This window comes from Sinocyclocheilus anshuiensis, unplaced genomic scaffold (assembly GCF_001515605.1).
Source record: "Sinocyclocheilus anshuiensis isolate Anshui unplaced genomic scaffold, SAMN03320099.WGS_v1.1 scaffold675, whole genome shotgun sequence".
In the NCBI taxonomy this organism is placed as follows: domain Eukaryota; kingdom Metazoa; phylum Chordata; class Actinopteri; order Cypriniformes; family Cyprinidae; genus Sinocyclocheilus; species Sinocyclocheilus anshuiensis.
The window spans coordinates 279882-293290 of NW_015548232.1; the positions used below are offsets into that span (position 1 = coordinate 279882).

General features: G+C 36.6%; 2 protein-coding genes across 5 annotated transcripts in view; one reads left to right on the forward strand and one right to left on the reverse strand.

The window, feature by feature from the left end:
* LOC107654651 (actin cytoskeleton-regulatory complex protein pan1-like) overlaps positions 1-8201 on the forward strand; it is a 41705-nt gene extending 33504 nt beyond the window's left edge. For 3 of the 4 annotated variants that reach the window (XM_016441829.1, XM_016441828.1, XM_016441830.1), the window contains 2 exons: positions 279-379; positions 7344-8201. In XM_016441829.1, the coding sequence (XP_016297315.1) occupies positions 279-379; positions 7344-7705 (463 nt within the window). In that variant the 3' untranslated portion in view covers positions 7706-8201. The remainder of the gene's footprint in view (positions 1-278; positions 380-7343) is intronic. The other variant, XM_016441831.1, reaches the window with a different exon arrangement.
* The window catches only part of LOC107654652 (dedicator of cytokinesis protein 2-like), a 143653-nt gene that overhangs the window by 59220 nt on the left and 71024 nt on the right, over positions 1-13409 (reverse strand). The window contains exon 26 of the mRNA XM_016441833.1: positions 10361-10456. Coding sequence (XP_016297319.1) covers positions 10361-10456 — 96 coding nt within the window. The remainder of the gene's footprint in view (positions 1-10360; positions 10457-13409) is intronic.

A 13409-nucleotide genomic window follows, 5' to 3' on the forward strand; every position in this document is an offset into this window, starting at 1 on the left:
AAATGTACATAAACTGGACTGAAGCTTAATAATAATTATTCTTAATAATAAAACTTTTAACAACTAAAACACAGGCTACAATAAGAACATCTCTTGTGACATTATTGAAAAGAAGACTCTTCTTTGTAATACCTGGAAATAACAAATAAAAACGCAGACATGTGTAGGAAGAAACTCATTGTGGGTGGAAGTGGGATGGAAAAGCACAGACCTCTAATTCAATGTTCTGTGTGTGAATCACATGCTTAAAGTGTGTGTGTGTGTGTGTGTGTGTGTAGGTCTTCATACTTTCTTGTTTTTTCAGGCGTTGCTCTTACAGAACAGGTCAGGACATCAACAACTGCTCAACCTGCCAGAAAACAGCCTGCATTATATACAGGTAAACATCACCCCAGCAGTCCACTTATGTCTATCATGTCACATTTTAGCCTTTTATGACCATTTTCCTCCCTGTCCAAGCCTTACAATTAAACAGGCTGATTCTGCTACTGTACTATATGCAAATGACCTCTGCTGTGAATGGCTAACCTTAACATTAACAACAGATACGGTACGAGTACTCACAACTAACGCAAACACGCAAAGCATATTAATTGCATGACTTTTATCAACATCAAGCATTTCAGACTTATCAAAGCCCAGAAACAACCACATGCAAAAATGCCAAATTGAAGCCTTTTATAATTTTGTGATTTCTTTTGGAGTGGCGTTTTTGCTATTATGATGGTTATAGGCTGACAAAACCTCACTTTACACGATGACTCTTCAGACTTTCAGCAACAGCGCTCAATGCTGCACAGAGAGCATTAACGGGTGTCACACAGGACATGCTGTGCTAAAAAACAGGTAGACGGTGACTGAATAGAGCAGAACACTGGAGTCTAAAAGCCATGTTAAAAATGCAACACTCGTGCAGAGAGATGCAATGCAACATCTGAGACATCTGTCTGATGCAGATGTACTGTACATAGTATAGATCAACTATAGTATGTTGAAGGCATGTAGTAGATTGTATGTGACAGGTTTATGCACAACATTTTGATCATGTTGATCATTTAGGGTTAAACTAAAACAGGGTTAAAATTCTACTCAAAAGAGCAAGAAAATCCATTTTCCATGACCCATTTAAAATATTATAAATCGTGTGCAGAGCCACATCTGAGTTATGTGTCTTCTGGGGGGCAGAAACAGACAGAAATTCACTAGGAAAACATGAGAATGATTTAAGAGTTGCATCAATATCCTACAGCAGATCAAAACATCCGACGGTCAGCAGAAACATATGAGCATCTCCTCTACTCAGAGGAAACAGACTGTTTCAGTCTTAATTGGTGCCTCTTGCTAAATCAAGCATCATTATTACTATTTATCATAGACTCAGAAAAAAGGAGAAATCTTTAAGCAGGCAGTTAAATAGATGAGTGTGTGCTTTTGTAGGTGTGTGATGTATTTATTAGAGTCAGCTGTTTGTATGTTTGTTATAATCAAGGGACAGTGAGCTCAAGCTCCCATTCAACTGTAATGAAGCCCTGAGGGACACACACACACACATACACACACAAACACACATATCATGAAGCCAGAGAAAACTGTGAACCTGTGCGATATCCCTCCTGTCACACAAACACACACACATATGAAATTCCCTCGACTCCGTTATCTCTCTTCCTTTCTTTCCTGTTGGGATAAACAGGATCATTATTCCCGTACTATGAAGAGCTAATCGCACACTAATACATGTTTCCAGCACTCACACTGAGGTAAAGCCTCGGGAATCAATTAAGAGAGATGGATTTCCTATTGAAGTTAAATCTCATGACAATACAGTCGAGAAAAGCCAGGAACACACACACACATATACAGAGGTTCTGTTGCAAATGCTGTCAAGCTGCTTTGCTGTCTACATAAGCAACTTCCTTCTAAGGCAGCATCCTAAATGTAGTGACTGATTCGGAGCACACTAAATAGGCAAAACTCTGTGTCTTACAAATAGTGCTCCTCATATGAAATGCACAGTAGGCTTGACAAGTTTCTTTAATCTGCTCGATCATGCATGCATGCATTTATTTGTTCATGCATTTGTTCATTTGATCATGCATACATATATTTGTATAAGCATCCATTCAGTTATATTCATTCATTTGCTTATGAGTTCATACATTCATGCATTCATTCATTCATGCATTTATGCTTTCATTCATTATTTTATATGCTTATACATTCATTCGTGCATGGATAAATTTGCAATGTGTGCATGCATTCGTTCCTGCATTCATTTATTTGCTTATGCATTCATGCATTCATTCATGTGTTTGGTCATGCATTGATGTGTTTGTTCATGCATTCAAGCATTCATTTATTAGTTTAAGTGTTCATGCATTCATGAATCCAATTATGTTTTTGTTTATGCATTTTTTGCAATTGTGCATTCATTCATGCATTTGTTTATGCGTTCATTCATTCGTTTGTGTTCATACATTCATTCATGCATTCATTAATTTGATCGTGCATGCATATATTTGTTCATGCATGAATACATTTGCTCATGCATGCATTCCTGTGTGCATGCATTTGTTAATGCATTCATTCATTTGCTTGTGTGTTCATGCATTCATTCATCAGTTGATGCATTCATGGATTCATTTATGCCGTCATTCATGCATTTGTGCATTCATTCATGCATTCATTTATTAGGTTATGTGTTTATGCATCCATTCATTAATAGAGGGTGAATTAAAGCTAACATTTCAACCTTTATACTAGAGATAATGTTCCAAATTCAGAACAGTTTTTACTGTACCAATATTTTTTATGGACACTTGAACTTTGCATTTATAGCCTAAATGACTTGGCTCATTTCAAATGCAATAAGCAACATCTGCTAACACCCTGCTCAAGGGTTCATTAAAAAAAGATTGGTACCATATAAAAAAGTTGAAAACTTGGATTTTTGTTAAACCATTACATCTAGAATGAAGCCTGAAATGTTAGCTTTAATGCACCCTCTATAGTGGTCGAGAAAGAAGCATTTCTGCTTGTTCCGCTGTGTTGTTAAATTAGAGTTGCGATTTAAATTTTGTTGTGTTGTGCACTACAGGGCCACCACATCAGACACAAAACTTCATAATAAAATCACACTACAGTAACTTTAAACAATGCATTTAAGACAAAGTCAAAAGTAGATCTCCTGTCTGTTTCAGTGAAGACAGGTCAATATTCAAAACTGTTAGTTAAGATTATGCTTTTACGTTCAAATTAGCACTAAAGTCAGACAATTAAAGTTTCTTTAACTTATATACCACACTAAAAACTGTACTTTTTAGTCTTCTTTTCATCAATATTTCTGCCTCATTTTCCCAGAAGCAGAAAAAAAAGTTCATTTAAATTGTGCAATTGTGTATCTTTTAAAAATGAACTTTTGTCAACTTGGACTACAGAACTCTGGATTTCAAGCTGTCTTTAAGACTCCAGAGCAAAAAAGCTAAATCTGTGCCAAAAAAAAAACACTTTCCTATGGGTTTGTGTTCACGGACGCAGTGTGATTTATAGCAGTAGATTTCCTTTGACTCATGATTTCGGGAAGATAATATTGATGATTAAGATTTCTCTCCGTCTGAAAGTGCAGACTCCAGCTTTGAGCTTTCTGACTGAGTGAACTCTCTTTCCTCAAAAGATCCGTTCATCACAAATTCTGCTTCCATACTTCTTTATCTCTCTCCTTCTCTGTGACTTGATGCCTCGTCCTCAAGGAACAAAGAAAAATTGAGATGGGCTTGGTTATAATGCTCCTTACAAAACAGAAATGCACACTCTTCTTCAACGTTTTCTTTGCCCGTGCAAAGCTCAGGTGGCTGCTCAGCAGTTACAAACCCGAAACAAATTATCCTCTCAATTAATAATTTATGTCTTTAGCACAAACGTTATGCGACAAAGTTTAATACTTAGAGTTAAAGGTCTCACTAACACAGAGTTCGACCAATAATAATAGACCAACAATAATAGCAATAAAAATAGCAATGCAAGCACTACTGATGACAAAAACAGCATTTCAATTGCACTGCTAAAAAAAACCTTCAGTGAAGACAAATTTGCATGGTGCACTGATCATATACAGTACATGTAAATGTGTCATCTGGATATGCAAATCAGAGACATCACCTAGCAATTTCTAGTGACAAATGACGCCCTCTGAAATGACAGCAACACTGAAAAACAGATTTACAGCCGGCAAAAGCTGTCGAGTATCAAATGCAATACAGAAATAACTAGATTTGCATTTTTTGTTGCACAGCAACAAAAGGAGAGTTTGAGATTAAGGCTTTAGTTCTGCCTGTGAAATGCTGCATCACAGACGCTTTGCTGCTATTGCGACACTAAGCATCATGTTTAATATCAACAGAGCATCAAATGTATAAATACAACTAAAGATGGTTGAACTACAGAGGCTTGTTTTCGCCATGCAGATTTTTTATCTCACAATTTGGACTATTTTTGCAATTCTAAAAAAAAAAAAATCAGAATTGCAAGATATAAAGCCAAAACTGTGAGAAATAAAGCCAGAATTGAATTGTAAGTTATAAAGTCAGAATTGCAAGAAAATGGTGAGACAAAATGTTGCAATTACCTTTTTTATGTTTTCATGGCAGATGTAAACTCGGAACTGCGAGATATAAAGAGTAAGAATTCTGAGTTTATATCTCCTTTTTTTTCTCACTTGCAACTGAGTTTATATCTTGCAATTATGAATTGTGAGATAAAATGCCGCAATTACCTTTTCTAGTTTTTTCATTCCATGGCAGAAACAAGATTCCATATTACACAAATGCATTAAAAGAAAATGCAAATCAGTTGTAGGAAAGATGGCCAATCACAATAATATAATGATTTAGAAAAGAAACACAGTAGCACAATCCCTGCGGGACGGGTGTACTTTCCATACAGTGTCCTATAACAAGCTGTGATTGAACACACTTTGTTTATCTCCATCTGTCATTATGGGGTTTGTTAACCTTCAGTATATTCTCTGTCAGTCTGCATTAGTCTCTCATCCCTTTACCTCCATCTTTTGCTCATCACAGCCCCTCATTTTTCTCTTTCTCTCAAACTCACTTAGTTGCTGGGAAATTGCAGGCAGGACTGTGGCTACACTGTAAATAGAGGGCATAACCCTCACACACACATTCGCATGCTGTTAGATTGCGGTCCGATGAAACGGTCAGAATCTCTGTATGCTTCGCCGTTGTGATAATAGTTCATGTCAGTGGCCTTGGCTCCAGAAGTATTTGTCTCATTCATTTATGCACTGGGATTTAAAAAAAGTAATCGTAAAGAGTTTTAATCCTTGACCCAAACAAACCAGCTCTGAGATAAAGCAAAATATTACAAACTTTCATTTTAAAAACAACAAAAAAGCGTATTTGAAAATCGCAAAGATGACAAAGACTGTGTATTGAAACTCAAAAATGATGATTTTAAAAGTTTGTGTCAGCAAGGATGCAACATCAAAAGTGAAAGGCATTTATGATGTTATAAAATATTTATATTTCAAATAAATGATGTTTATATTCATCAAAGAATCCTGAAAAATAAAATGTATCATGGTTTGCAGAAAAAAACTGTTTTCAACATTGATAATAAGAAGTGTTTCTTAGGCAATGAATCAGCATATTATAGAATGAAAACTGAAGTAATGATGCTGAAAATTCAGCTTTGATCAAAGGAATAATTTTTTTTTTTTAATATTCAAATAAAAAATATTTATTTTAAATTGTAATAATATTTCACAATTTTACTGCTTTTACTGTATTTGTAATCAAATAAATGCAGCCTTGTGAGCAGAAGAGACTTCTTTCAAGAACATTATATGGTGGATCTCTCTTTGGAATTGTGGGATTTTGGCTATTAAACATGATTTTTTATCTTTACTTTTTTTAAGTCCCAGAGCAGAAGCAGCTGCAATGATTTAACTCCAGAGCTCACAGTCGGTGTCTCTTGAAAGGTTTATATATTACCATTAAAAATCAATCTTTCAATGGAAAAAAATGAATAAGACTTTTACTTCCAGAACCTGACTGCTGTGCTGTGAAACTTGTAAGAAAGTGAGATAAATGACGAATTGAGGAGAAGGAAATAGAGAGCGGCAAACAGAAAGACAGAGTGAGAGTTTGAAGAATGTTTCTCTGTTTATGTGTCGGTTTGTCTTTAGTTTTGTGTCATATTGTCTTAATGTCCTAATTTATGATCTGCCAGAACAGATGATGAAAAGGGTGTTTTTGTTTTTCTTTCTCTCTTTCATTAGGCACATACTTTATTCACAAAAACAAGATATATATAAAAAACTTTAGTTGTAATTACTGCAAATTATAGAAATTATTCCTTAATAACACAACATCAATATTATCAAAATTTCTATCTTGTTTCCCTATGTTTTAAAGTATCCTATATTTGCAAGTATCCTATATTTTGCTACATTTACATTTATATTTTACATTATGACCTTAAAAACAACAAGAAATTACATTCACAATGCATTTAACTTCTGTAACATTTAAAATTTTTAAAAAATTACTCATCCTCAGGCCATTCAAGATGAAGATGAGTTTGTTTCTTCATTGGAACAGATTTGGAGAATTTGTAGCATTACATCATTTGCTCAGCAATGGATCCTCTGCAGTGAATGGGTGCCGTCAGAAAGAGAGTCCAAACAGCTGATAAAAACATCACAATAATCCACAAGTAATTGACACCATTCCAGTCCAGTCATGTCTTGTGACTTTGTAAGAAACAAATACATCATTACGATGTTTTATGAATCCTCTATCCATAATACAGCTTCCTCCAGTGAAAAAGTCATCTCGCCTGAATCATGAGGGAAATATGCACAGATGGCGCACAAAAACAGTCTAAAACAGTTCTAAACAAACATGTTGGTGGATTTTGATGTGAGAGACAACAGATGATGAACTTTTTCACTGAAGGAAGCGTTATTATGGATTATGGACTCATATTTTAGCCAGAATAAACTGTTTCAACACATAGCTTTTGGCTTCACAAGACATTAATTGATGGACTGGAGTGGTGTGGATTACTTGTGGATTATTGTGATGTTTTTATCAGCTGTTTGAACTCATTCTGACGGCACCCATTCACTTCAGAGGATCCATTGGTGAGCAAGTGATGCAATGCTACATTTCTCCAAATCTGTTCCCATGAAGAAACAAACTCATGTACATCTTGGATGGTCTGAAGGGGAGTACATTTTCAGCAAATTTCAGTAATATGTGCATCTTTCAATGCATAATTGCTTCTTTTTTTTCCCCTAATATCTATTTCTGTATTTCTAGTGTGGAGCACGACTTCCGTGTGCAGGAGGGACGATTTCAAAGCATTCTGGAAGCCTTGGATGAAGCAGAGTACGATGTTCCCGCCCCCGTCCCAAAGCCCGCCCACATACGTCCTCGAACCAAGAGCCACGTCAAGAAACTGCGAAAGAAGTGTTTCTGGTGGCTGTAGAGAACCACCGCAGCTTAGATTGCCACAGAAATTCATAATTAAGTTAGTTTGCATTCATGGAAAATGCCACCAGCATCACCGCTGTGGTTATGATGTCGAAAAACCAAACTTATGGACGTATATGCTTCATAACAGGATAAAGGATAAAGGATTTGTTAAAAACATTACTCTTACTGAACGGATTATGCTTTGAAATAATTGTTACATTGTGACAAACATCTCAAAGCCACGGCTGAACCAAAAGCTCATCTGACATCCTGAAAACTTGAGGACAATTTAAAACCCAAGGAGACCCACAAGACCTTGCATCTAACCAGTCAATAAATCCCCTTCATAGTGTCTGACTGAGGCAGAACGCAGTCGATATCCCTCTTTACGCTGATGGACGGAGTGTTATCCTGATGGAGATTCTCTGTCTCATCTCCTCGTCAACGTTCTCTGACCTTTGTGTGTGGATGGCTTTCGTCCCCGACTAATGAATGTCTAGCACTCTGTTCCCAAACCTAGTGATCTGCCTACCTACACAGCATTTTAAGTAACCGGTAGTTAAGCTCCCCATGCCATTAGGCCGTCTTATAAGATGCAACCACACTGCATTGTCCTTAATGGAAAAATCCAAGTTCTTACACTTACTGCTTAAACAAATAGTTCACCCAAAAATTGAAATTTGCTGAAAATGAACTCACCCTCAGGCCATTCAAGATGTAGATGAGTTTGTTTCTTCATTGGAACAGATTTTGAGAAATGTAGCATTACATCACTTGCTCACTAATGGATCCTCTGCAGTGAATGAGTGCCGTCAGAATGAGAGTCCAAACTCTGGCTGATAAAAACATCACAATAATCCACAAGTAATCCACACCACTGCAGTCCATCACTTAATGTCTTGTGAAGTGATTAAGATGTTTTTAACTTCAAACTGTTGCTTTTGGCCAAAATAGGAGTCCAGAATCCATAATAACGCTTCCTCCAGTGATATAGTCCGTCCAACTCTCCTCTCACGTCAAAATCTACACACACATTTGTTAACTTTTTTGGACAATTTTCACTTGTAAACGGTGCTTTATCTGTGCATATTTCTCTCCTCATTCAGACGAGACTACTTTTTTACTGGAGAAAGCATTATTATGGATTATGGACTCATATTTTGGCCGGAAGCAACAGATTGAAGTTAAAAACATCTTAAAAATGGATTCATTTCACACAAACATGCAGCTTTTCACTTGACAAGACATTAACTGATGGACTGGAGTGGTGTGGATTACTCGTGGATTATTGTGATGTTTTTATCAGCTGTTTGGACTCTCATTCTGACGGCACCCATTCAATGCAGAGGATCCATTGGTGAGCAAGTGATATAAGGCTACATTTCTCCAAATCTGTTCTGATGAAGAAACAAACTCATCTACATCTTGGACAGCCTGAGGATGAGTACATTTTCTGCAAATTTTCATTTTTAGTCTGAACTATTTCTTTAATTGAAATCAGTCAGTTGGAAGCAATCACTCACTCTATTTCAGTAAGGATGCTGCCTATTTTAGGCAGCTCACTAGGTGTTGAAACAGAGTTTAAATGTATTAAAGACTGAAGTACAGAATTCTAAATTTTAAAGTTCTAAAATTCTCAACTTTCAGTGTGGTTCTAGAAGCAAAAACAAGAGAGAAAGTGTGACTAAAGTGGCTGTTCATACCAAACATTCTTGTATTACATCTGCATCATTTTTAGTTGTACATATGTACATATACATAAACATGTATTTTTAAGACACTGTGTCAAATTAAAAGAAGTTACATTTTTCAAAAACCATATCACATTTGGTTCCCTTGGGCCATTTTCAGATGTATGTGAATGGCCCCGTGTCTCATCAAAATGACCATAATTACTAAATGAGACTACTCAGAATTATTCAGTTTCTCAGAATCAGAAATTATTAATTTCTATGGCAACACTCAATGCCAAAATTACTGCAAATTGCTGCATAACACCAAAATGGCAGCATGTCCAGCTTTACTCACGATGAAAGAAAAAATGATTAATCACTACATTAATTTACCTCCATATTCTCAGTGAACGTGCATCAGGAAACTTAACAAAACAATAGTAAAGATAATATATGTCTAGAGGTACAGCAGCTGTTGTTTGCCAGTTTTAGCCAGAGTTTTCATTAAATTGTGAGTTTCTGACTTGTAATTTGGAAGTTCGACAAAAACATGGGCAGGTTTTACTACTTGGAGACTGGTAATTATGGTCATTTCACCATGACATGAAAGTCCTATTAATGCAACATGGATGCAATCGCTAATTTCCTCACAAACCTGTAAGACTGAATTTAAAGTGTAAATGTTTGATGTTCTCCCAGACATTGTAGCTTTAATGTTTAGATTCATTATGAATTCACAAACACTGATACATTTTTCTCTATCATTCACACCTTCTCACATACAGCTTCCTAGAGTACGAACACACACGCTGGTTCAAACGCACGTCTTCCACTCCGTATCTGTCCTGTATTCATGTCCAGACTTGAAAATATACAGTATATACATATAAATATATAAAATAACAAATATTATAATCAATGTATTTTTATATGCCAATATTCTGATAGTCTAAGACTACATTTCCCACAGTGCACTTCTTCTTACTCCCTCCACTTGTTTGTAATTGAGATATTTAAGATGACGTCAATAAAATCGTGTATTTTAATGCAGTAAATGTTTCTGGTCTGGTCTGGTCTGGCCTTTGCTTGCATTAACTAAGTATGAGCAATAATAATAGCGATATTTGACTTAAAAGAGAGAACAATGAAAGGACAATGGAAGGAGATGATCTAGTGGTTTAAACTCACAATGAGAGCGTGTTCTCGGCCCATGGTGATGACTGTGCGGTTTATCGTCCTCAGCAGAAACGACACAATGTCCTGAATGTGCTGAAACGTGTCTCCCTGGAAGAGAAAGAGACAAAACGCTTGTTATTTGTATTCTAGCGCTGAACCCACTGCATCCAAACAGTCAAAGATTTTCTCATTAAGTCGCCCAATTAAAACACAAACACACAGAATGACTCTTGGGTTTTCACCTCAGCGTTCCCTGTTTATAAGCTACAAATCTTCGATGAATAGCAGACACAATTTCTATCATCATAACCAGATATTTTTCATACAAATGAAAGTGAACCATGGCTGTTAGGTAAGATTTGTAAGGTTTTCAGTAAATAGCTATTTAAATTTGAGTTGATTTCTTAAATAAACACACAAGATGATTTTGATTAAGTCATACTGTTATGATATTTTTATGCTGCCTTTTGTCATTTGTGGAGCTGTACAGCTCTTGTTAATTTGCATAGAAAAGAGCAGCATGATATGATGAGTTAATGCTTATAGAATTTACCTTTTTTTAGTTAACCATTCCTTAAATCGTGCAAATGAAGAGTGAAATGTGTGATTTTGTTTTAGTTGCAGGTCTGGTCTCTCTGGCTCCATCACATTAATTTATTGTTTAAATGTATTGATTAGACTGAAGAGATCTGGAACAGGCCAGATGTGTGTGTGTGTGTGTGGTCAACTAAAGGCCTTTAATTACATTTTTTTTTTTAATCAGTTCTGAGAAAGCCCATCTGGACCCAAAAATGGCCAATTTCTATAAAAGTCAACTTAAATCTTAATACATGTTCCTGGCCTTATCCCATACAATTCAGGATTTTACTCCAAATACAGAAAATGTTAAAATTGTAATATTGTAATAATAAAAATCTAAATTGTAATAATTTGCTAAATGCACTGGCACACCTAATGACATCACAGCAAGTAAACAAATAAATAATGCAAATTGTTTTTAGTAAGTGATATTAAGATGAAATAAAATATATACATCAGATGAAAAACAGTACTAAAATTACTAAACTTAAATCTGAAAATAAAGTATTTACAAATTAATTAAAAATATCACATAAACACATAACAAAATAACTAATTTAATACATTTACTTAAAAAATAGTTTAAAATAACAAAATACTGCACCGGCAACTAAAACTAAAAGTTAAATAAAGCATATTTATAAAATACATAAAAAAAAAAAAAAATCACATAAGCACATAAGAAAATAATTAAAACTTAAATTAAAATGTAAACTGAAAATATAAAACTAAAAGCTAATTCAAATATTAATAAATACTATAATAGTAAATAATACTAAAAGCGCACTGGATGACTGGTGGTATTAGTCTCTCTTCTACTTCCTCCTCATGAGCGAGCAGGTTAAGTTTCTGAACAACCGACATCATTGAAGTGCAAGCATGGATGATGAAAACCCTTCATCACAACATCTTCTGTCTGTGTGTGAGAATCAGCCTACAGGAAACTGACCCGTGTGTGTGTGTGTGTGTGTGTGTATACCACGCCCTCACATATGATGCAGAGGCGGATAAAGTGAGGGATTGAGTGAGAGAGAAACATCTATTCATCTCTACATAGAGTATTTCATTTCATATTGTGTTTCTCAACGTCAACATCTCTTCACTTCAGCTGCTGCCACAAACACACTCTCTCTCTCTATGGGGTTTCTGTCTCTTCTCCTTTATCGTCATCGGTCTCATTCTTTCTCAGTGGTCAGTGGATGACGGCTTAATCAGGTACACCTATAATCCCTGTGAAGCCTGTGTGTGTGTGTGTGTACAGGTTTATACATCCTGGTGGGGACTTAAACCTGACTACACACAGACTCATGGGGACTCATGTCAAGGTGGGGACCTAAATTGTGGTCCCCACGGGTACAAAAGCTTATAAATCATACAAAATTAAGTTTTTTGAAAATCTAAAAATGCAGAAAGTTTCCTGTGAGGGGTAGGTTTAGGTGTAGGGTTGGTGTAGGGCAATAGAATATACGGTCTGTACAGTAGAAAAACCATTACGCCTATGGAGAGTCCCCACAAGGATAGCTGACCAGACGTGTGTGTGTGTGTGTGTGTGGATGCAGATATCTGTGGCACCTGTGGCCTGTCATACGGTACAGTTTCCATTACTCTTTCTCTCTATCCACAAAACTGCTCCCTCATTGGTCTCACATCACACTCGTGAATCTTACGAAACCTGTAGAGAGCATGTCTAGCTCATAATTAATTTTACTCCAGTATTTGAGGCAAATGTTGCCATGATTTAATGCAAAAGCAAGCAATAATTAAAGAATAAATAAATAAAAGAATGAATAAATAAATACTATTTTAAAGTTTATGCATTAAATCATTCTTTTCATGACAACTTTTGCCGCAAATAATAATTAAAATAATGTGTAAAAACATATAAATTCTGAAGAATCAATCATCATGGTAGTATTTGATGTTATAAGTTCCCTTTCAGTCAGTCACATTCGACGTTACGTCAGTCGTGACTGACGAATTGGGATCTCGCCCGAGAGCCCAATCACCTTCGAGTGTTAACTAAACAAGCCAATGACAGTTGGCGTGCGTGTTTCGCCACGCGTACCCCGCCCGAAGCGCGGGTATAAAAGGAGAGCGCGTGCAAACGCACATCAGCTTTTCGCTTCGGAGCCGTGCGGGAACATGACCATCGCGATGTTGCGGTCCAGATATTTCCTCATTAAACGGGGGGGTATCCCCCTTGCCATGCCCCGCTCTAGCTCCTCCGGCCGGAGGGCTACTTCGGTTCATGGTCAGGGAGACCTGAGGGTTACGGTGAGAAGCAGTTGCACGAGGGTGGTGCTGACACAGGTGTGCTGCAGGAACTGCGCACGGCAACGGACCTTGCACTTAAAGCAACGAAAGTCACGGCGCGGGCCCTGGGTCAGACGATGTCCACATTGGTGGTCCAGGAGCGCCACCTATGGCTGACCTTGGCGGATATGAGGGAGGCCGACAAGCATCGCTTCCTGGACTCCCCGAT